We start from the raw sequence: 25,747 nt of genomic DNA on the forward strand, positions 1-25,747 counted from the left end.
TAAGGTCTTGTAGTATCCGGGAAAAGTGTGGATTGACAACCTGGTTGCTACCTTACAATTTTCTTCTAGTGGAAAATGGCCCCAGAAGTCCACCGAGTCTGCCATCCCACTGAGTGGGCTTCAGTGCCCTCAGGTAGCAGGTTGCCTAGGGACCTGTAGGCCCGAACAATACAGTCCCTCAGCCATCTTGAGATGCTTGATGTTAAGATCCTTCTCCCCTCTAATCCATCTCAATATGAAACAAACAGTGACTCAGACCTATGTGTAGTTGCAGTCCTATCCTGATGGATGTATGGAGGGCTGTCCACATCTAACAGGCACCATTTCATTTCCTGCCCATGTGCTGGCTTGGGATGGGATATCTCCTGTGCCCTGTGGACTACTGAGTTCCTCTTGGAATGAATGAGGGGTCAGTGAGCAAGACCACTTTGTCCCTGTGGAAGACACAAAACTGAGGATTAGAGGGAAGTTCCAAGCCCCTCCTGGCTGAGAGGACTGCTACTAAGAGCAACGTTCCTAAGGTCACATCCCTAAGTGAACATGTGGCCATGAGTTCAATGGGAGGGTCCATCAGTGCCATGAGAACCTGGTTTGGATTCCAAGGGGGGAACCTGTGTATCATTGGGGGATTCAGTACGGCAGTCCCTTTAGGAATCTGCAGATGTGTGGGTGATTGGATACCAATCCCTCTCCTTTACAATCCAAAATGCTGTTAAACACCACTACCTGCCAGCTGGAACATTTCTGGATGAGACTGCCATGCCAGACTTTGCTGGAGCAGGTCCCTACACCTATGTAACCTCCAGCATTTTTGTACAGACAGGTTGATCAGGTCTGGGAATGAGGGCCATAGACTTCGTAGTTTTAAGGATGCATACACAGTTGCCTTTCTCATGAGTACATGTTTCACTTGTGAGACTAACGATCATTTGGTACTAAAAAGCTAAAACACTGGTGCACAGAAAGGAATTTCATTTTGCATTGTGAATTTTTCATTAGTATTCACTAGGTCAGCACCTCTCAACAACTTCTGCCAGCACTTGGAAATTATAACTGAATCATGAACTGGAAATTTAAATTAAGGCTGCTATCCTAAGCATGCGTACTTGAAAGTTAACACCATCACATTCAGTAGGACTTACTACAGACAGTAAGTTAATGTGAAATATACTGTTATTTCTTTAAAAAATCTAATGTATTTCTGGTGCTGCCACTGGTTGCTTGAGGAGTGGGGGCATTGCTACTTCCCCGGAACAAAAGGGCAGTAAAGGGAGTTTAGGTACTGCTTGATAGAGCTGGTTTAGACAAGAGGCCTGACTGGCCAGGTACTGCTGACTGAGGAGGAGTACATTCTATTGTTTCTTCAGCTGTCTGACTAAAGCTGAAGGATGGATCATGGCTCTGGCTGTGATGTAGATAGGAGTGCAATCCTTGACATTTTGTAAGTGGATTCCATCATGTTTTGGATCATATCTCTGGCTTGACCATCTAGATGCAGGTGGATCCCAAGCAGGAGAAGGCAAACACTATTTTTCTTATGGGCAACAATGCTGCACTTGTAGGTCCAGGGAATAGCAGAGGTACTGAAGGTTGGGGATCCCCAGGTGAAAGAAGCTCTAGGAGCATTGACCCTGGATCAACCCAAATAGGCTTTGAACATTTTGAGTGGAACATAAAAAGGAGGAAGTAGTCCAAAGACACCTGCTCCTCTCAAGGTCCCTGATGGTTGTACCTCTGGTCTTTGACAAGTTGGGCCAAATTTGTCATGGTGCAACTTGGCTGTCTTCAGTGTTAGATATGGAAGAACTATCTGGTTGATGAATTTCCACTTAATAAAGCTTGTAATGCTTATTGAGGGAGATGAGGAAGAATGTCAAAGAACGAGTACCTAGGTGACAGAAGATCCCACCCGGTTCCCTGTGTTCTTCAGTGTGGGACACTCTCTCACTCCCATGGTCTTAAAAGTATGGCTGAGTGGAAGCATCAGCAGGGAAGTGCATGTCTCTGTGTGTATGAGTCAAAGGAGGGGGACAGAGTTATAGGGAAAATAAATGAGACGCCCCTAAAATTAATTGTTTGAAGCAAGTGTCCCACTCAACTGTGAATTCTGAAATGATTATTGGATTTGTAGGTGGATGAGGAGCAGAGTGGGTCGGTGCACGATTAATATCTTATTGATAGTGGATTAAGTGAATGAGATCAAATCTTTAACCCAGAGACGATGCAGTTTATCAATTTGTCACCAAAATGTAGCGATCAGATATGTGTGTGTGTGTGTGTGTGTGTGTGTGTGCGGGGGTGGGGGTGGGTTTCAATCAGTAGATTAGTAAGTATTTCCATTGTAGCACTGCTCCAGCAGAAGCAAGGGCCCTTTTCCAGGCAGAAGCATAGAGTTGCAAGTAGAGATGTGAAGCACCAGGAAAAATCTGAAAAATTCAGGAAAAAAACATGTTTTTTCCCCCATTTTTTCCTGAGGGCTATTTTTGTTTTTTTCTGAAAAATTGAACAGCTTTAGATTATGAAATATTTTATTTCAGAATTTCAGACAAACTATTTATATATATTGTTTCCCAGCCTTTACTCCCCACAGAATGATTTCTAAAACTATGTAATAAGAACACTTTTATAGAAAGACTAGAGATGTAAAGTGTCTGGAAATAATGAAGCCATGGGGATTTTTTTTTTTTTTAAATCCTCTCTATAAGATTCCCAGCACAGTTAGTTCTTTAATTCCTTATTAAAGTTATTGACCTAAAGTATATTTTACTGATAGAAATTTATTCTCAGTTTCCCAACATGTGACTAGAGTCACCATTGTGCATTCTTGACAGCTTGGGTTTTGTTCTATGAAGTCCCGTGTAGGGGACTCACCTGACTGAGCAAACTAAGTCATACATAAAATAACTTTAGAGCAGAAATGCTGCTTTATGTTCCTAAAACAGCCCTCCTCAACGTGGTGCCCTCCAGATGTTTTGGACTATAATGCCCAGCATTCCTGACCATTAGCTATGCTGCCTGAGGCTGATGGGAGCTGACATCCAAAATATCTGGAGGGCATCAGGTTGGGGAAGGCTATTTTAAAGCAACAAAATGACTTTAGATCTGTAAAGAGTGCTAACAAAATAAGTATTACTTTTCAATTTTTCAAAAATCTCCATTTTCACCCGAACCCCCCCCCCCCAACCCCAGTGTTTTTCTACAGCCTCAAAATTTCTGGAACTTTTACATCTCTAATTGTAAGGAACTTCAAAGGTCATCTGATCCAACCTCCTGCTAATGCACAAAATCCACTTCCTCAGCATCCCTGACAGGTGGCCACCTACGCTATGCTTAAAAACCTCTAACACAGGAGAGTCTGCCACCTCTCAAGATAAATGTAGGCATACAGTGCAGTCTATATATGATTCCAGACATAAATAGGCATCCACTGCTATCTATTGTTGTTACTGCCACTCTGGCCCAACTTGGGGCGGGGAGGTCCTAAGGCTGAAACAGAGTGGTTTATGTCAATCCTGGAACATAGTCCTCTGTCAATTTGCATTCTGTGATAAGAAATGAACATGGAAGAGATCTCAAAAGAAACGCACAATAGACCACTAGATGAAGTAAGCCAAGACAGAGACTGCAAATCAAGTGAAGAGACTGTTCCTCTCTCACATGTAGAAATATCTAGCAGCATATCAGTCACAAACACAAGGACCCAGCAGCAGTTCTCCTTCCCCCATCTACTATCTTGCACAGTCTGCTCTTCCCATCTATGGTCATTTTCCTTCTGGAAAACAGTTTTCATCAGGAAAGTATCAGTCTGGCAATAAACATATGCTGAATAGCTTGCTCTTAGTTAAATGATAAACTGGGAACACTTTAAACCTGATAACTTTAGAAATACACAATGTATTTGCATCAAAACCAGCAAAATGGAGACCGCTACAATATCCTTGCATTTTTGACATAATCTTGACTGCCGAAACAACTTCAGGTATGTTTTGAATGGGCCCAAATGTTTTTGGAAACATGGGACCCCTTTACCTGCTGTACATTTTAAAATTGCTATAACTTAGTTATTTCCTGAAATGTGTCCAGTTTGTACCTCTCACCAGGTAGATTCTTTTTGCCAAATGTCACACACAACTACATGCAGCACCATGTCATACGTACAGACACAAATGCACACAGAGGCTTTATTTTATGTTGAATAGAATGCTCAGACTTTATAATGTTAAAATGCTGGGAAAACTGGCTGACCTGACTAGACAGCTGTTGCTGCAATTGTATAATCAGACTCTCCAGCTGAATAGGTAGTGCACTGTCCCATTATTGCACCACTCCAAACGAGATCCTACTCTTGCTTCTAAACAGACATTGTCTCAGTTTCTCTTCCTGCCATGCAGTTGCTGATCTGCCTGGCCCATCCTGGCCTACCAATGGAGCCAGTCCATGATATTTCTCATCTCTTCATGTCCCGTTTTATAATGTCTGAAGCTTCCTTCCCATATTGTAAGCTCTTTCACATCACATGCCCTTGGAAGCTATGATGGCGAGACAAAGAATTTGGGATTTCCTCTAGGCTCAGGTTACATTCACTGCAAGCAATATATTCAAGAAACTTTCCTTGGAATTTTCTCTGCAACCTGAAATACATATCTTGCTTCTAAAAATAAGCTAAAAGTTATGCTACAGAGTGTCAACAAATATTCTGGTCTTGCTGCCCATTCAACCATACTGAGTTAAAGACCTCCAGCCTCATCCTGTTCATTTCACACCACAGGGAACAGGCAACCAGCCATTGCCCTCTCATGTGTGCTCCCTTTAAATACTACATGCTCCTATACATATGTTCTTTAGCTTTGTTTTTTTGCCCAAGAGTAGTCTAAAGAAAAAAGACTGATCTCTAGAGAAGTGCTCACTTATTTGAACTTCAAACTTATTAGCAACAAAAATAATGGAGGAAAAATGTAAGACCCAGAAAAGGCCTCCATGCTGTGAAGAGATTACACCAGAAAGGACAATATCCTTCTCCAAGGTGAAGGAAGATGTAGCTCCATTGGCCCTGGGAACTGATGATCTCTTGATCATCAGGCAGTTTGAAGAGACTAATGCGTCTTCAGCCATGGTTCAGTTTGGGGGTGCTTCGGATTCTAAGGCTGCAGTCCAATACACACTTACTATCGCATTCCATAGGTGCACTTCTGAGTAGACCTTACAGCATTGCACTGTTAAGGCACTTTCTCAAGTTTATCTTGTATGAGCTGAGTTTCCTGTTGTAAGGCATTTATTGATAGCGTTTAACCATTGTTACTATAAACCATGCAGCAACATAATTAGGGCTGCAAATGAATTAAATACCTTTTAGTCCATTAATCGATTGATTGCATATCAATATAAACAATAAGTCTGAAGCTAGAAGCTCTGTTTTCAGACAATTCAGACATCATAAAAAGCATCATCTTTAGAAGATGCATTCTCCCTGTGTTTGAAGGAAGAATGCCTCTTTTAAGATGGTGATTGCCAAGTGCGGTTGTTATAAGCACTTGTATTATACATATTTGTATTTAAATTTGCTGCCAGATTAACTAGAGGCAATTTTTAGTCATTTAAGGGTGCAATCCTGTGCATGTTTAGAAAGAAAAAAGTCCTATAACTCCTAGCATTCCCCAGCCATGCCATGCCTAAATATGCATAGGATTGTGCCCTAAATACCTTTTTAGTTGTCTGTAGGGAGAATGTTGGAGAAATCCACCACGGACTCCAGTGAGGCCGGATTCTTTGGAATCCGACCCCCTGGAGTCTGTGGCAGAACAGCCTCCCCCCCCACCGCCACCCCCCAAAATCCCCCCAGGACGGACCTACCTGGCGGTGGATGCAGCAGCTCGAGATCATCTTCTGGCTGCTGCCGGGCTGCTGCGGCCACAAATGGTGGCTGTCGTAGCAGCCGCCATTTGCGTGCCTGCCTTTTGCCGTGATAGGCTACGTAAATACTTACGTACTTATCACAGCCTAATGCAAGGACGCAAATGGCGGCAGCTACAACGGCTGGGGAGGATTCCGGGGGGAGGGACGGATCGCCTCCCCCCCCGGCGGATGTCCCGGACCCGAACAAGGTAGGAAATTCGTACACTCCTAGTTGTTTGACTTAACCAATTAACTGATTAAATGTTGCAGCCCTAAACATAATACATGCAACATAATGGGAGTTCCAGATTTCCATATCTCAAACTTGCATAGAAAATGAAGATTTCTTATTTGAAACACCCCTGCAAACAAGTGCCCTTTATTTCTTAACTTTTGATCTGACAGGCCTATTTCCTCATGCTATAAAGGTAAAGGTGTCCCCAACCAGTCATGTTCAACTCTAGGGTGCGGTGCTCATCCCCGTTTCTAAGCCGAAGAGCCAGCGCTGTCCGAAGACACTTCTGTGGTCATGTGGCCGGCATGACTGAACACCGAGGTGCACGGAACGCTGTTACCTTTCCCGCCGAGGCGGTACCTATTTATCTACTTGCAATTTCTTGCTTTTGAACTGCTAGGTTGGCAGAAGCTGGGACTGAAGACGGGAGCTCACTCCGTCACGCAGCACTCGGGTCTCGAACTGCCGACCTGCCGACCTTCCGGTCTGCAGTTCAGCGTCTTAACCACTAAGCCACCGCGGCCCCTCATGCTATATTTTGAAATAACTAGAGTGCTCTCACTCCTATGTTTCAAAATGTGACACAGGAAGAATGTGATTTAGGAAGAACATGATCCCCTAAACATCTGGGTTGATCTGGAAGTGGTTAGGAAGCAGCCTAGGCACTCATGAAAGGCATATTTTCCCTTTGTCCGCCACATCCAGCAAAGAAGTGGACGGGTGATTCATGGAAGGATGCAGTATGCAAAGGGGTGTCTCCACCAGCGATTTACTCCAAGCTGGCTGTGTGTTGAGGTCGTTAGGGGTACATGATGTCATGCCCATCCAGCAGCCACACCGGAGCTTATAAGGGAAAACCCAGATTTCCTGAGACTGCTTAAGGTCCGATTCTTTTCCTTAAGTCGGGTTCTCCCCGGTATAGTTGCTGTGTGCCCCAACCCCCGCATTTAGCTCGGGTATGCTAGCCCTGCCCAGGGGTGCGCCTTTCACCCTGACCCCGGTCAAGGGGTATTTCCTGTGTGTTTCCCATCCCTGCACAAACCAGTTAGTGTCTACTCAGTCCGATTCTCCTTTGTATGGTTTAATAGAGATCCTGCGGGTTCAAATGGGGGCTGGTTTTCGCCTTTGTGTTTACTGTTCTCTTTCCCACAACAAACCTATTAGTATCTCCTCAGAGGTAGCTCCCCTTGTGAGGCTTGCCCTCTGAATGCCCACATCGGAACTTACAGAGTTTAATTGACATGGCACAGTTTAAAGCCCAGTTCCCTAGGATCTGATTCTCCTTTGTTTGGTTTATTGCCTTATGAAGTAACTATGTCCACCCTTCGTTATAGAGATCCTGCAGGTTAAAATGGGGGCTGGTTTCCCATCTTTGTGTTCTCTTCCCCAGTACAAGCATATGTGTGTCTACTCGGAAGTAACTCCCCTTGGTGGGGCTTGCTCCTGAAATGCAGGTGCATCTGGACTTTCAGGGGAAAGGAGAAAGGGGGGAGGGGGGAAGCCTCTCTTATTGGTTAAGCAGCCCCTGCCAGTCAGATGACATTCACTCCAACCCCCAGCCCCACCAGGAAGTATATTCTGTGAAGCTATTTTTACTGGTGCAGAGAACCTGCTTGTGGAGCCCAGCTAGGGATGTACGAAAATCACTTACCTGTTCGCAGATTATTCTGATGGTGGTGGGGGGGAGGCATTCCGTCCCTCCCCCCGGAATCCTGGACAGGGGGGAGGTGCTCCGTTCCTCTCCCCCCGGAATCCTCCTTGGCCGGCTATGCTCCGCGGTGGCTCTGCGGAGCAGCCGGCCAGGCCCAGCCAGGCCAGAGCCGCCCGCAGCTGGATTTCTGGCTGCGGAGGGCTCTGGGGGGGGGAAAACTCGTACGCAAATGGCGGCAGCTACGGCCGCTGCCATTTGCGTTCCTTATTTTTAACGTCTTAATCTACATAAATATTTACGTAGACTAAGACGGTGAAAATAAGGGGAACGCAAATAGCATAGTGGACGCTATTTGTGTTCCCCTTATTTTCGCCATCTTAGTCTACGTAATTATTTACGTAGATTAAGATGGCCCAAAATAAGGAACAAAAATGGCGACGGCCGTAGCTGCCGCCATTTGCATACGCCTTTTTTTACCCAGACGTTCTAGGCTACGTAAAAACATACGTAGCCTATCACGTGGGTGTAAATGCCCCCCCCCCAACCTGCAAATGGTGGCGGCAGCGGCAGCCGGTCGGAAGACCAGCCGCCGGAGCTGCTGCCGCCCGGAAGATCCGCCCCAGGTAAGTCTCGTCCTGGGGGGATCCACCGGGGGTGGTGGGGGGTGGCAGGCCGTTCCGCCACAGATTTCGGGGGGCCGAATGCACTGGCATTCGGCCTCCCCGAGATCCGTGGCGGAATTCTCTGCCATCCCTAAGCCAAAAGGGATGGACCAATGCGCAACAAAACTGATTCCTTTAAAAAAATCTGGTACTCCTCCATTTGCTTCTCCTTCCATTGCTGTGGAAACATGGCCCATGATAGAAAGATGCAGACTGAACACCGTGGACAAATGATGATTATGAAGGAACAGAACTGTCTTCCCTTGTATTTAGTTTTGAATATAATGGGGTTGAACTTTGTGTGTGTGCTGGTCTGTTTCAGCCAAAAGGGCAAACATTTAGTTAGATTATAGGAGTCAGAATGTTTGAGAGCCAGTGTGGTGTAGTGGTGAGAGTGCTGGACTGGGAGCCGGGAGATCCGGGTTCTACTCCCCACTTGGCCATGGAAGCTCACTGGGTGACTTTGGGACAGTCATAGACTCTCAGCCCAACCCACCTCACAGGGTTGTTGTTGTGAGGATAAAATGGAGAGGAGGAGGATTATGTATGCCGCCTTGGGTTCCTTCAGGAGGAAAAAAGGTGGGATATAAATGCAGCAATGATGACGATGATAATAATGTTTGCTCAGGAAGTCAAAGGTTTCTTTTGACCTTCCTATGACAGAAGGTCAGAGTAAGAGGACATTATGAGGTTTGCAGGAGGTTCAACATAATTTTATATCCTTACACTAATTTAAAGATATAAAAACCAATGGCAAAAATAAAGAAACACAGAGAAACAGAGAGAAGAGTGAAGGAAGGAAATAAAGAAGGCCAGAAAGAGTCAGAGCTGCTGGAACTGGAGAACTGCGCGCGGGGGGGGGGGGGGATCTTCACAAGAACAGAATGAGAAGCGTGTTGGAGCATTACCCCAATTTTCATGGAATCAGCTTTGGAATGTCAGGGACACACGAAGCAAGAACAGCCAACTGTACAGCACCATTAAAATCCGGTTTTTAGGGGTTACACAGCGCTTGAAAGGAACATACTTCCAGGTGGGGGCAGGGAGTAGAACTGAATGTCATCAGACTGGCAGGAGCTGCTCAACCAATGAGAGAGGCTTGTTTGCTGCCCCCCCCCGTCCAAGCTCCTCCCCTGCTACTACGTTATTATGAATGGAGTGCAACTAATTCACAATTCCGAAGGCTCCCTTCTGCTACTATATTATCCCCCCTCCCTTTCCTCAATGTGTGCACTTTTACCTTGAGAAGGCGTATTACGCCAGTACTTTTCCAGCTGCACTGGCTGCCAGTCCATTTCCGGGCCCGATTCAAAGTGCTGGTATTAACATTCAAAGCCCTTAATGGCTTGGGGCCAGGTTACCTGAAGGATCGCCTCCTCCCATATGTGCCTGCCCAAACCTTAAGATCATCATCAGGAGCCCTTCTCTGTGAGCCCCTGCCAAAGGAAGTGAGGCAGGTGGCTGCTAGGAGGAGGGCTTTTTCTGCTGTGGCTCCCCGGCTGTGGAATGAGCGCCCTAGTGAGGTTCGCCTGGCACCTACATTGTATTCTTTCCGGCGCCAGGTAAATAAAAAGGAAAATAAAAATAACCCTTTTTATTTTCCCAGGCATTTTAGCATTTTAGCTCTTTAGATTTTTAGCTTTTCTGTTTTAAATCTGTATTTTAAATCCCTGCACTGCTGCTAGGTTTTATTCTGGTTGTATTGTTTACTGTGGTTTTAATGTTTTATATATTTTGTACTGTTTTATTGTGTGCTCTTTGGTTTTAATTTTTGTGACCCACCCAGAAAGCTTTGGCTATTCGGCGGTATAGAAATTAAATGAATGAATGAATGAATAAATAAATAAATAAATAAATAAAGGTGTCCCATGAAAGCAACCCAGCCTCTCAATTTTGCCCCATTTCAGCACTCTGACAGGGAATTATTGCTTCCAACATCCTTTTCTACCCCCCCTTCTCCCTGCTCAATGAAATGAGATGTTTTCGTGATCTGATCGCTACTACAACTTTACAAACTACAGAATGTCAAAGAAGCACAACATCAAGATAGGAATTTCACTGAGAAGCGAAAGAGTGCTTTAAGGCGAGTTATTAATGTTAGGTTTTAACCATTTTAATGCTTTAACGATTTACCATGGCTCCATATGTATTGAGATCTGTTAAAGATTCACTGCAGGGGAGCAAGATTTATTACTTACTTCTGAGTAAACATGCACAGAAGGGGGGGTGCTCTGGTTTGCTTTCCCTGTAGCCGGGCTTGGCCAGTCATGGGTTCCCACTGCTAAAAGCAGCACTAGTTAGCGCTTAATGTTGGCTGAGCCCAGCCAAATGCACAGTAGGTTTATAAAAAAATAAATAAATTGGGGGGCCCTAAACAGGGGTCATCTAGGTGTGTAGGGTGGCTGATGAAGAAGATAAAAAGCAACTGCAATGACTGCCAAAGTAAAGCGAGGAGAAATAAATACTGGAACTCCAGAGTGCCTGGCTGCAAAATGGCGGAAACCTTGGGGAAATACAGACAAGGGAAACAACCCTTGACACACCCCTGGGCAGGGTTATCATGCCAAAATAGATGCGGATGTAAGGGAAAAACTGGAGGCTAAAATTTCAGGGTCCCCCCTGGTATTGGATACCTAGGCACACTTACTTTAAACAGCCTCAGCTTGGCCCTGATGTTGTAGGTGAGGTTCCTTTGGGGACTGAGACCACATTCACTCAGGTTTACTCAAATTCTACAAATAAGGACTAAAACAATGACATAAGTTAAATGCATTTATTAAAGAAAGACACCGAAAAATAAAGTTTAACTAGCACACAAACCTTCCACTCAGCAACAAAGCAAAGATAAGACATACTCACACATATGTATTTTACCAAGAAGGGTAAAGGGACTCTCTCCTTCTCCAAGCATGACCACAGAGTCCCTGAGGCCTAAGTGATAGGCTCAGAGTAACATCTCAGGTTCAGGACAAGGTTCAAGACAGACCCAGATCCCTTCCATGTACCAACTTTAATACCCCGCCCCCCCAAATATGGTGTCTTCCCCTCTAATACATATTCCAAAATCTTTACAACTATTGGTCCATGTCATCCTATATGTCCCATCTCATGACAGATTTCCCAAAAATTCCCTCCTATCTCTGTCGCATCTTGTTTACTATGAAACAGGTCTAAGTTCTTCTTTTATGTGGTCAACAGCTCCTTTCTTCTTCCCTTTCTTTTCCAGACAGAGGAATCCCAAACCACAATGTGTTCTTATCTATGACCCCTGACCTATTACCCAGTTTCCTTAAAAGGAAGACAGTTGATAAGGATGTCAAAACATCTCTTGTCAGCATCAGCATCTAGCAAGCTTCTAATACAGTAGATCTTACTCCCCCTACTTGTCTTGTTGCACATTAGCTTTAACCTCCCCACCCCTATCTCTTACCCCTTAAACTTTAAGCTCCCCATACCCCATATTGTATCCAAATGTAAAACTGCAAGGCCCAAGACAATCCTTACACAGAGGATAGGATAGGGATGTTGTGAGCACAGTTCGGGGTTCGGGAATTCGTCGAGCAACCCCTGCCTGCGACCCCTGAACTGTCCCCACCGAGGCACTGTCCTTGTTCGCCCCCCGCTCATGCCTGCTCGCGCTCCAAAGTACTCACCGCGAACCTGTTCGGTGAGCACCACCATTTTTGCGCCTTTGCTTTCTAGGAAAAACAGGAAGTTTAAAAAATGCGCATATTCAAATATGCGCAGTTTGGAGCTGGGAAAGCTAAATACGTGCAATATTAGAGGTATAATCCCTCTAATATTGTGCTTATTTAGCTTTCCCAGGTCCAAACTGCATATATTTGAATATGCACATTTTTTTAACTTCCTGTTTTTCCTAGAAAGCAAAGGCACGAAAATGGCAGCGCTCACCGAACAGGTTTGCGGTGAGTGCTGGGGAATTCACCAAACTCGTGGGTGGCTCGAGCACAGGTTCGGGGGGGAAGCGAGCAGGGGCACTGCTTCGGCAAGCGCATGGAGAACCGAACTAGGGTGAGTTCTTACATCCCTAGGACAGGAGCACACAGCACGAGAAGTGTGGAGAACCTGAATTAAAGGAAAAAAACCAGAGTATAAGTAGGGATGTACGGACTGTGTAAAATCTGCTCCGTCTGTGTTTTGTGGATTGTCAGGTGCCTTTCGTTCCGTAATCCGCCCACAGATGGATGCGATTTTTTCCCCGTCATGCGGAAAAATACGGAAATAATTACATAAGTATTTACGTAAACATTTACATAATTTACCCCAGTACGTAACATTTAGTGTATTGTTCCCTATTCCATTCTACGTTTCCTCAGCAGAAGCTTACGTATTTTTCTACGGATTTATATTTGTAAATTTCGGGAAAGTAAAAAAATCATCCAAAAGTCCACGGACTCCACGGGGCCTGAGGGGGTCACTCTGCAGCGGATTCCGCAGGTCAGATTCTTAGAAATCCGAGCTCATTTTAATCTGTCTCAAATTTCTCCATAATAAGTATAAGTAGTATAAGAAAATATGGATTTTCCACCATAAATCCTGGGATGGCTTTGGTTTTGCCATAATGTCATCTGGGGTTGGGGGCAATGCTTGCTTCATATTTAAAGCAAGCATTTTGGCTCACAGAGACACATTTTTCCAGGGCCGTGTTTCCATGACAATGGAAGGAGAAGCTAATGGAGGAGTATGGGATTTTTTAAAAAGGAATTGGGTTTGCTGTGAGCAGGGTTCCATGAGCAGATTCTCTGCACCAGCAAAAATTGCTTCTCAGAACATACTTCCTGGTGGGGGTTGGGGGTTGGAGTGAACCTCATCTGACTGGCAGGAGCTGCTCAACCAATAAGAGGGGTGTCCCCCCTTCTCCCCCCATTTCTTCTTTCCCCTGAATGTCTAGATGCACCTGCATTTCAGGAGCAAGCCCCACTGAGCACAAGGGGAGTTACTTCCACGTAGACACACACATGCTTGTGCTGGGAAAGACGGTGGGGGGAGAACACAACGATAGAAACCAGACTCCATTTTAATCTGCAGGACCTCATTGACCACAATGGGAATTACTTCTGAGGAGACATTAATGCGTTTGTTGTGTGAAAGAGACGGAAACCAGCCCCCATTTTAATGCACAGGATCTCTATAAGGGAGCTGTGAAGTAGTTACTTCCAAGGCAATGAAATGGAGTCTCGAGATCGCGCTTAATCGCACTGTAGGAATTGGGCTTTAAAATGTGCCATCTCAATTGAGGGGCTTGTCTATAATTTCTGTGGGCATTCAATAGGGATGTCAGAGAATTCCACCACGGATCTCGGTGAGGCCGAATGCCAGTGCATTCGGCCCCCCGAAATCTGTGGCAGAACGGCCTGCCACCCCCTCACCCCCCACGGATCCCCCCTGGGACTAGACTTACCTGGGGTGGATGTTCTGGGCGGTGGCGGTGCCGGCAGTGGCTCCAGTGGTGGCGGCTTCGGTGACTGGTCTTCCGACCGGCTGCCGCCGCCGCCATTTGCAGTCTGGCGGGGGTTTTTTGTTTTTGTTTTTACAGAGACGTGATAGGCTACGTAAAGACTTAAGTAGCCTATCACATCCTGGTAAAAAAAAAAACAAACGCGTACGCAAATGGCGGCGGCTATGGCCACCGCCATTTGCGTTCCTTATTTTTCGCCGTCTTAGTCCACGTAAATATTTACGTAGACTATTACGGCGAAAATAAAGGGGAACGCAAATAGCGTAGCGGGCGCTATTTGCATCCCTTTTTGATTCGCCGTTTTAGCCTACGTAAATATTTACGTAGGCTAAAACGGCGAATCAAAAAGGGATGCAAATAGCGCCTGCTACGCTATTTGCGTTCCCCTTTATTTTCACCGTAATAGTCTACGTAAATATTTACGTAGACTAAGACGGTGAAAAATAAGGAACGCAAATGGCGGCGGCCGTAGCCGTCGCCATTTGCTTACATGTGTTTTTTTTTTACCCAGCAGCCACCGCTGCTGGAAATCCAGCTGCAGATGGGCCTGGCCTGGCCGGCTGCTCCGCGGAGCTGCCGTGGAGCACAGCCGGCCATTGAGGATTCCGGGGGGAGGGACGGACCGCCTCCCCCCCCCCCCCCGAACAGAATCTGCGGAAAGGTAAGTGACTTTCGTACATCCCTAGCATTCAGAGGGCAAGCCTCATTCAGCACAATGGGAGGAAACACCCCTTGACTGGGATCATGGTGAAAGGCACACCCCTGGGCAGGGCTAGCATACCTGAGCTCAATGCGGGGGTTGGGACATACAACAGCTATACCAGGGAGAACCCAACTTAAATAAAAGAATCATACTTTAAGCAGCCGCAGGGAATCCGGTTTTTCCCTGATAAGCTCCAGGGTGGCTGCTGGATGGCCCTGACTTGGATTCCTGCACTGAGCAGGGAGTTGGACCCAATGGCCTTGTAGGCACCTTCGAATCCTACTGTTCTATGATTCTATGACGTCATGTATCCCTAACAACCTCAACACGCAGCTGGCTCGGAGTAAATCGCTGGTGGGAACACCCCCCCCAGGAATCATCACTAATTCAGCATCTTGTGCTACCAATGCTGTCATCAAATACCCCAACCCCAGAACCTTACACACAGTAAGTCATGGGTGGGCAACCTGCAGCCCTATGGACTCATGCAGCCCTTGGTCTAATTTCATGCAGCCTTCAGTTTAATTTCGAAAGCTCTCCTGAAGTGATCAGTTCAGTCCTCTGGCAAGTGCCATCTATCCCTTCACTGACAACCTGCTGGATGGGAAGGAAGAGGGAAAGAGAGAAAAGGGGTGATCCCCCACTTTGTCACCCAGACCTGATCCCGAAGCTTGCTTCGCGGTGGGGGGGAGGCACTCCGTCCCTCCCCCCGAAATTCTGGGTGGGGGGGAGGCGCCCCGTCCCTCCCCGCCGAAATTCTGGCCGGGGGGGAGGCGCCCCATCCCTCCCCGCTGAAATTCTGGCCGGGGGGGAGCGCCCCATCTCTCCGGCCGCGAAACCCCTTCTCCTGCTGGGATGCAAATGGTGGCGGCCGTAGCCACTGCCGTTTGCGTCCCTGGTCTGCAGTCAGCCGTGATAGGCTACGTAAATGTTTACGTAGCCTATCACGGCTGACTTTGGGGGGGAAAAAAAAGCCGCCATTTGCGTACGTGCTTCCCCCCCCCCAAAGTCAGCCGTGATAGGCTACGTAAACATTTACGTAGCCTATTACGGTGTTTTTTGAAAATCTAGCCGTGAATCTTTACGTAGCCTATCACGTTTGTTGTTTGTTTGTTTGTTTGTTTTACTTGGAAATGGCGGTGGTGGCAGCCGGTTGGAAGACTGGCTGCTGCCGCCGCCGCACCGCCGCTGGGAGCCGCCGCCGCCAGGGACAGTCGCTCAAGGTAAGTCCCATCCCGGGGGGGGGGGCAGGGGGGTGGACCGTTTCTCCACCAATTTCGGGGGGCCGAATGTGTTGGCATTCGGCCTCCCAGAAATTCTTGGAGAAATTCTCTGACATCCCTAGTTCTGGCCCAAATAGTGGCCAGGTGTTTCTCAGCACAATGGCAGCAGGCGGCAGTCTCTTTCGGCATTGTTCAGCTGGCACTTCTGGAGGTGCCGAAGCAGGAACCAGCAGTGATAGATTTCCCCCGCCGTTTCCTTCCTGCATCTGTTGAAACAGAGGCAGACAGTTTATAGTAAATATGGACAAGGATATTCACTGAGCAGGGCGTTGAACTCGATGGCCTAGACGGCCCCTTCCAACTCTATGATTCTAGAGCATAATAAAAAGCAAATAAAGTGAGCCACCCACTCTAGAATGGTCACCTTGTCCAAGATACATTTGAACTTCCTTACAGCCCATGTTACACTTTAATGGTTAGGTTTCATAACAAATTCTCTATCATACCGTGGTGTGGTTCCAAAATGTCATCAACCCATCTCATGCAGGGTTCACACTCTTAACTCTGGAGTTCTAAAGTGGGGAGGAAAATGGTGGACTGACCGGGGGGGGGGGGTTGTTTAACTAACTTCTCATGATTAGATAATTACCTGATGAATTTAGCCTCACAGCGGCCATTCTCCTCTGAAGGGCATCATCTTGAGCTTTCTGGTTAACTGGGAGCTGAAGATGATAAAAAAAAATATTGGGAGACACCTAGAGCATACGTGACAAAAGACTAAATGTGACTGTGACCAAACATGGGTGAGAGCTCACTATCACGCCTACACTGTGGAGGTGATAGTGAACAGCAAGACTTCTCTGCCACTACTGAGTCCTTGGAATGACTCAATGACAGAGCTTTTGGTGTTTGGGGGGGGTAGTTCAACTTGACCCAAATTGGGACACTACAACATGTGACATGTTCAAGGATGTGACGTACACTTCAAGGATACAATTGCTTGCATTTCCTGTGACTTGGATGCCATAAACTTGGTGGGAGAACCCAGTGAGGTCTCCAGAGCACTGTCTCGGTAAGTTTGTGGGATGATTTTCAATTGCTACAGCTTGAGGATGTGGAGTTGATGCTTGGTGCTTGTCTTCTCAATCCTTTTTGGTTTGTTACACCTAGCAGGAGAGAGATGTCCAACTGGGTCTAAGGAGTAATAAATGCAACTTTGAGAAAAATTGTAGTCACCACCAACTTGAAAAAGGCAGTTGTAAGGCCACTCCTGAAAAAAAGTAAGGCCACTTCTGAAGAATGTAATAGCACGTTGGGGAAAAAAAATCTCAGTGTCAGGTATAAGCTGATGGATCTGAGCTAGCGGTGACTGACCAAGAAAGATCTTGGGGTTGTGGTGGACAGCTCGATGAAAATGTTGACCCAGTGTGCGGCTGCTGTAAAAAAGGAAAACTTCATGTTAGGCATAATTGGAAAAAGAATTGAGAATAAAACTGCCAATATCATACTGCCCCTATACAAATCTATGGTGTGACCACACTTGGAATACTGTGTCCAGTTCTGGTCACCACACCTAAAAAAGGATATAGAGCTGGAAAAAGTGCAGAAAACTGGGTAACTAAGATGATCAAGGGGCTGGAGCATCTCCCCTATGAGGGAAGGTTACAACAGCTGTGATTGTTTAGCCTGGAAAAAATGAGGGTAAAGGGAGACATGATAGAGGTGCACAAAATTATGCATGATGTGGAGAATGTGGACAGGGAGACATTTTTCTCCCTCTCTCATAATACAAGAACTCAGGGTCATCCCATGAAGCTGATTGGTGGGAGATTCAGCAGGACAGATAAAAGGAAGTACTTCTTCACACAGTTAAACTAGGGAACTTGCTACCACAGGATGTAGTGATGGCTACCAATTTGGATGGTTTTAAAAGGGAGTTAGACAAATTCCTGAAGGAAAAGGCTATCAGGGGCTACTAGTCCTGATGGCTAGGTGCTACCTCCAGCACCAGAGGCAGTGAGCCTATGTACACCAGCTGCTTGCACTCATGTCCTGGTGGGTTTCCTGTGCACAGCTGGCTGGCCACTGTGTGAACAGAATGCTGGGCTAGATGGACCTTTGGTCTGATCCAGCAGGGCTCTTCTTATGTTCTTATTGTCCAGTTGCAAACATCTCTTTCCTGGGCAATGTGGTCAAGTGGGTGGTGCAGCTGTCAGGGCTGCTGCAGTCGCCCTTGGATGATATGGATGATCTAGATAAGGGGAGTTGAACCTCATTCAGCCCAAAGGCTGAATTCTATTTTGGAGATGCTCTCGGGGGAGGGGGGGAATTCCAAAATACCAGCATATTTTAGCTTAAAGCTCTTATTGCTAGTAAACCTTAGGAGAGGCATTTATATCTTTTAGGATGGGGGGAAAACTGCACAAAAGCTGGGGAACCACCAAATGATCAGTGGTCCGGGGAAGGGGGCATGGCCATCTGCAGAGCCCCAGAGGGTGGTATTGGAACCCAGGGAAGGCTGGATTTGGCCCCTGGGCCCGAGGTTCTGCACTCCTGATCTAGATACATTTCAATCTAGCCTTAGGCCTAGTTTCTGTACTGCCTTGGTCATCCTGTTTTACACCAAGAGAAGGCCAGGGAAAGGGCCACACTGATGATTCTCCTGCATCTTTCAGCAGCATTTCATAGAATTATAGAATGATAGAATAGTAGGGCTGGAAGGGGCCTATAAGACCATCGAGTCCAACCCCCTGCTAAATGCAGGAATCTAAGTCAAAGCATCCCTGACAGATGGCTGACCAGCTTCATCTTGAATGCCTCCAGTGTGGGAGAGCCCACCACCTCCCTAGGTAATGGGTTCCATTGTCGTATTGCTCTAACAGTCAGGAAGTTTTTTTTAATGTTCAGCTGGAATCTGGCTTCCTGGAACTTGAGCCCATTATTCTGTGTCCTGCCCTTTGGGATGATCGAGAAGAGATCCTGGCCTTCCTCTTTGTGACAACCTTTCAAGTCCTTGAAGAGCGCTATCCTATCTTAAAGAGAATTTCTATAAGATGATGTATAGATGGTACATGTCACCATGTAAACTGTCTAAAATGTATAAGGGTGTTTCTGGAAAATGCTGGAAATGTGAAGACCAAGATGGAACGTTTTATTATCTACGGTGGACTTGTAAAAAAGCTAAAACATTTTGGAAACGAATACAGTCTCTAGTTCAAAGAATATTAAAGACTACTATAGAATTAAAGCCAGAGACTTTTTTACTGGGACGAATGGACAAAGACGTAAAGGAGAAGGGGGGAACCCTCTTTCTTTATATGATAACGGCTGCAACATTATTGTATGCACAAAAGTGGAAGAATGAAACAATACCAACTGCAAATGAGTGGATCACGAAAATGATGGAGCTGGCAGAGATGGCAAAACTTAGTATTATAATTAAAGAAGGATTAATAATTAAATTTATGTCAGAATGGAAACCTTTTTTAGAATTTGTACAAGAAATAGAGAAAAATGATATCTATGTATGTGGATTCTGATCTTTGAGATGGTCAACTCTCTTTTTTCTTTGTTAAAAATTAGGAGAGAAATGAGATAATGTCTGTGAACTCAATGTATGATATACAACTAAGATAAGAAGTAGAGAACAATAATAAGCATTTGTTGTGTACGAGGAGCCGAAGGTAGATACCTTATAATCTTAGATGTATTTTAGTGTATCCTTGTGTGTGTTGTTGTAATGATGTCTATTGTGTGTCTATGTTGTTCCCCCCCTTTAAAAAAAACAAATCAAAAACTATTAATCAAAGAGCGTTATCCTATCTCCCCTCAGTCTTCTCTTCTCAAGGCTAAACATGCCCAGTTCTTTCAATCTCTCCTCATAGGGCTTTGTTTCCAGTCCCCTGATCATCTTCGTTGCCCTCCTCTGAACCCTCTCCAGTTTGTCTGCATCCTTCTTAAAGTTTGGTGCCCAGAACTGGACACAGTACTCAAGCTGAGACCTAACCATTGCTGAGTAGAGGGGAATTAGCACTTCATGGAATTTGGAAGCTATACTTCTATTCATGCAGCCCAAAGTAGTATTTACCTTTTTTGCCGCCACATCACATTGTTGGTTCCTACTGAGCTTGTGATCTACAACAATTCCAAGATCCTTGAGCCAAGTATCACCCATCTTCTAACTGTGCATTTGGTTTCCTTTTCCTAAGTGCAGAACTTGGTATTTATCCCTATTAAATTTCATTCTGTTGTTTTCTGCCCAGCGCTCCAGTCTATCAAGATCACTTTGAATTTTGTTTCTGTCTTCCAGGGTATTAGCTTTCCTGCCCAATTTTGTGCCATATGCAAATTTGATAAGCATTCTCTGCATCTCCTTATCCAAGTGGTTAATAAAAATGTTGAAGACCACTGGGCCCAGAACTGAGCCCTGAGGTACCTCTCTTGTTACCTCTCCCCAGTTTGAGAAGATCCCAGTGATAAGCACTCTTTGAGTCTGATTCTGTAGCCAACTGTGGATCCACCTGAGAGTTGTTTCCTCTAGCCCACTTTGATGCCATCAACCATGATATCCTTTCTGGATTGGCTCTTGGGGTTGGGAATTTTTAGTGGTTCCCTCCTTAGTTTAGATCAGCAGGGTGGTGGTGCAGCCCTTGGTGGGTTCTGGAAGGCAGAAATTAGCCTCCAGACCCTCCAAAGGTGCCCGCCCCTGGTCTACGCTGATCATTTTTACTCAAGAGGAAGTGCAGGGGACCCAATCTGGATCTTAATGGACTGCTCCTCCAGGAAGGACTGGAACCACCCTTGCCTCCTAGGCCCAATACAGATAAGTGACCCAGAAGGATATAATGGTTGATGGTATCAGAAGTCACTGAGAGGTCCAAGAGAACCAGCAGGGTTGCACTCCCCCTGTCCATGCACCAGGGTGAACAAGACTGTTTACATCCCATAACCAGGGCTGACACTGGATTGGAATGGATCTAAGTAATCAGTATCATACAACACTGCTTGGCGTTCTGAAGCCACCACCCACTCCAACACCTGGCCTGAAAATGACAGGTTAGATACTGAGTAATAATTATTGAAAACCATTGAATCTAAATTTGCTTTCTTCAGTAAAGGTCTTAGTACTGTTGGTTTTGACCTTTAAAACCCTATGCGGTTCCGGCCCAGCCTATCTCAAGGAGTGCCTCCAGCAACACCAGACAGGCCGCTCAACAAGATCAGCCTCGGATGGCCTTCTCTCTGTTCCATCAGCCAGGACAGCTAGGCTGGTGAGGACGAGGGAGAGGGCCTTTTCTGTGGTGGCCTCCACTCTGTGGAACTCCCTCCCTAGGGAACTCCGCCATGCCCCCTCTTTATGAGCTTCCGCCATGCCCTGAAAACTTGGTTATTCAGGCAGGCATTTGGGGTGGGTTAGGGTATTTTTAAATAATGTTTTAATATATAATTTTACTGTTTTAAAGTGTACCATTGTACATTGCTCCGTCACAACAATGGCTTAATAAGGATATGAGCAACTTTATCTGCAAAATTCCCCACAAATTGGTCACAGTGGACTTTCAAGGGTTCCAGCTTTTGTCCTCAAGAGCCTATACCAAAAAGGCCTTTAACATCTCAAATGAGCAGATTAAACGGTGGCAAATAAGTTTTCAAGTGTTCCTTTGTTGTTATTTTGCCTTTCTTTGTAGTACATGACTTAACTCTCTTTCTTAAGCCTTTGGCAGTGCTGGCATGCCAATTGTACACTTAAAATATTTGTCTGGATACCAGAACGGAAACAGATATCGAACAGCAGCAGCTGAGAACTCCAGAAACAACACCTTAGCCATGTGCTAGCCAGTCATTCTGTCAAGTTGAGGAGATGGTGGAAAGTGCATGGCAATTCCTAGACACTTGTAGGACATGTTCTCTAAGCACATGACAAACATGAAGGAAAAGTACTAGTTCCCCTCTACTCAGCACTGGTAGGCCTCATCTGGAGTACTGTGTCCAGTTCTGGGCACCACACTTTCAGAAGGATGCAGACAAACTGGAGAGGGTTCAGAGGAGGGCAACAAAGATGATCAGGGGACTGGAAGCAAAACCCTATGAAGAGAGACTGAAAGAACTGGGCATGTTTAGCCTTGAGAAGAGAAGACTGAGGGGGGATATGATAGCGCTCTTCAAGTACTTGAAAGGTTGTCAGAGAGAGGAGGGCCGGGATCTCTTCTCAATCATCCCAGAATGCAGGTCACGGAATAATGGGCTCAAGTTACAGGAAGCCAGATTCTGGCTGAACATCAGGAAAAACGTCCTGACTGTTAGAGCAATACGACAATGGAACCAATTACTTGGGGAGGTGGTGGGCTCTCCCACACTGGAGGCATTGTAGATGAGGCTGGACAGCCACTTGTCAGGGATTCTTTGACTTAGATTCCTGCATTGAGCAGGGGGTTGGACTCTATGGCCTTGTAGGCCCCTTCCAACCCTACTATTATGTGATTCTATGATTCTGTGAAAAGGCAGAAAGTGTGTAAGGGATGGGCTGATGTGGAGGGAAGGTGTGAACCAGAGGCAAGGTACCTGAATGCCTGGGGCTGGTCTTGATCTCTGGATAAGGCATTGACAGTTGAAGGCTGGGCTGTAGTATTCTGGCCACTTCCTCAGGCCTAAAGGGGTGGCTGTTGTAAGCACCCAAGATTTCTGTCTGCTTGGCTCCCTTTCTCTCTTTCTTCCTGATGGAAGTCAAAGAGAAATGACAGTGTTAAACTGTGGCTGAACATTAGAAAGGAAGTGATATACTGAGAAGAGATTAAGGAGCCAGGGCTGTGAAGGGCTCTTACAGGGAGCAGAATTCCTAATTAAACAGACTGTCAGCAACAAAGTTCCATTCAGAGGGAAGACAATGAGAGAGTCTGTAGAGCAGAACCAGGAAGCAATGAAAGGAGACTGGAGCCACCACATTTCCCCCTGGAGCTTTGCAAAGTGCCTCATTTAATGGGGGACACAAGCAACCCACCTTCAGCCACCTCAGTTGGTCGTACTCTGCTTCAAGATGCAGAGTCATCTCCATTCAAATAGATTTGCATCTTCCATTTACATAGGAGAAGGTGGTGGAGGTCACAGACATCACTGACTACATTGGCCTGCTCAGCAATTTCTTTTGTATTTCCTGCTAAGTTTTTTGTTGCTGCTGTTCAATAGTTAAACTCAATTTACCCTTAGAGGGGGCACCTGGGGTCAGGTAAATGAAAGCTGCCTAGAGGACAATGTTTCTATGGCTCTAAAGAAGAGCAAATCTGACTTGCTGGAAGGGAAAATAATGGGATGTAGGCAGAGCATTGCCCCTCCTTTTCCTGGGTCAGTTCCCCAATCCTTCTCATCAGACAAGCACTCTCTTGGCCTTTCTGCTTGAGCGGCACCTCTGAATGTGTTAATTAGCCACAAGCTGTTGCCCTCAATGGCCAAGGCAAGGAAATGCTGTGTGAATCATATGACAACTATGAAGAACTTGCCCTCTCTTCATTCACTCTGGTTGCAGGAGGGGGGTTGGGATGCTGGGTTCTTATCATGCCCCACCTTAAAGAGGTCTTGCTAACTCAGGGGACCCCACCCCAAACACACACTGCTGGGAGATGTCACCTTGATCTGTGGCTGGGGCCGTGTTTCCACGACAACTGAAGGGTGAAGCAAACAAAGGAATACCGGATTTTTTGTGGAATCGGAATGGCTCTGCACAGGGCTCCACGGAGGATTGCACACCACTATACGTTGCTGACAGAAACATACTTCTGGGTGGGGTGGAGGGATGGGAAGTGAACATCATCAGACTAGCAGGGGCTGTTCAACCAATAAGAGAGGCTCCCCCATCCAGGCTCTACTCCCCTTTCTCCTGCCCCCCTGTTAGGCGATGATGCAAAGGATTGAAGCTGGCATTAATTACTTCCCAAAAGCCCTGAACCAAACAGCAGAGACACACAGCTTTGGAAATAACGCTTCATAGCCATTAGGGGAGTTACTATGCTTTTCACCAGATGAATACATGATGTGTACCCTGGGTGTACTTAGTGTTTTTGGCTTAATGGCAATCTCAGTAAATTCAGGAACAAGCCTCATTGACCACAACAGGAGTTACTTTGGAGTAGACTTCCCAGACCTATGCCCAATTCTGCCTATTTTTTTCTTTCCCTCTAAATACCAGGCTTCCACATTAGCAGGCACCTCTGAATAAATGTGTTATCTCATGATAGCACAAACACGTGATAGTGCACTATCTGGAACAAGCCTCATTGACTACAACAGGAGTTAGCAGGAACCCCTGAATTAATGTGCTATTGCATGGTAGCGCAAATGTGTGTTAGTGCTATTTCACGATTGAGTGATAAATGATAGAGTAACAGTGCGATACTGACATAGGGGGTATGCATATTGATGGAAGAAATGTGCAATAGTGTTATAATGAGGTAGCGAGAGGGGGGTAGAGGTGCTGCTGGAGAACTGGGGCTTTTTTTGTGGTCAAGAAACAGTGATGCCTTCTAAATGCGCAACTGAGGATTCTGCAGTAACTACTCTTGAACTGTGATCTGGCCGGGAACTTATATATGTACACCTCACCCTATGGCTCTTTTAGCAGTATAAGCCTTAGGCCCTGATAAAGTAACGACTTTAAATGTCCAACATAGATACAGTTGGTGGCTGGTGAATGGGGAGTGCTTACCTCTGGTTCGCGACGTAGCGCTAAAGTGCTGTATTGGTTTAATCCTTTACTTAAAAAAACAAAACAAAACTCTGGTGGTCAGCGGGAAATGGTGGAAACATCAGGGAAATGCAGGTGGGGAAAACATTGGGGAAACACCCCTGGACCAGTGTCACAGTGAAAGGCACACCTCTGAGCAGGACTAACACACTGGAGTAAATGCAAAGGGTTGGTGTACACCACAACAGAAGCACAGACAAGCCAAATTAAGGAAAATAATAGGACTATAAGCAGTCTCAGGAAATCTGGTTTTTCTGCATCAAGCTCCAGGGTGGCTCCTGGATGGCCACGATGTCATGTATCCCTAACGACCTCCACACGCAGCCAGTTCAGAGTAAATCGCTTGAGGAAACAGGTGCTGGGAGAAGTCAGGGTGGGAGTGGGGTGTACTTGTCAGGCCTGGTGGTTGGGGGGGGGGGATGATGTAAAAGACTTCTAGGAAAGCTTCCAGATTGATGAAAGGCAGCAAAATTAATACAGGGCTCTCTTCAAAATGAAGTCCCTCTATGGATTTTTTAGCTTGTTTGAGTGATAGTGCATAGAAAAGGCATCAAAGTATCACTTTGAAGGGCTATGCTTCAATCCCCTAAATCTGCCCAGTGCACATGGCCTCCTTTCATAGACTTCTCCCACTTCCGCAATTCTGTATCTATGTTGGACACTGCTCCCTCCCCCCTCCATTTCTTGTTCATGCAAGTAGCCAGTTCACTCTGCCGCTGGCTTGCTTCCAGCTTCTACTGTTTTGTTATTCAGGGTAAATCCACACTTGCTCTTTTTCCAGAGCATAGGTGCTGCAGTTCTCACCTGAGATTAGGGATGTACGAAACTCACTTACCTTTCTGCGGATTCTGTTCATGGGGGGGGGGGAGGCGTTCTGTCCCTCCCCCCGGAATCCTCGACGGGGGGGGAGGCGATCCGGTCCTCTCCCCCAGAATCCTCGACGGCCGGCTGTGCTCCGTGGCGGCTCTGTGGAGCAGCTGGCCAGGCCCAGGCCAGGGCCGTCCGCAGCTGGATTTCCGGCTGCAGAGGGCTCTGGGTTAAAACAAAAACAAAAACACCCCGCTTACACAAATGGTGGCGGCTATGGCCGCCGCCATTTGCATTCCTTATTTTTCGCCGTCTTAGTCTACGTAAATATTTATGTAGACTAAGACGAAGAAACGAATGG

The 25,747-nt window shown here is 46.2% G+C and overlaps 1 protein-coding gene across 1 annotated transcript in view; it reads right to left on the minus strand.

The window, feature by feature from the left end:
- Positions 1–25,747, minus strand: part of LOC146350515 (uncharacterized) — a 132,836-nt gene that overhangs the window by 33,766 nt on the left and 73,323 nt on the right. The window contains exon 6 of the mRNA XM_084841981.1: positions 22,407–22,558. Coding sequence (XP_084698107.1) covers positions 22,407–22,558 — 152 coding nt within the window. The remainder of the gene's footprint in view (positions 1–22,406; positions 22,559–25,747) is intronic.

The sequence above is a fragment of the Heloderma suspectum genome, chromosome 3 (assembly GCF_057233095.1).
Source record: "Heloderma suspectum isolate Gila_16-S chromosome 3, 16-S_ref, whole genome shotgun sequence".
Classification (NCBI taxonomy): domain Eukaryota; kingdom Metazoa; phylum Chordata; class Lepidosauria; order Squamata; family Helodermatidae; genus Heloderma; species Heloderma suspectum.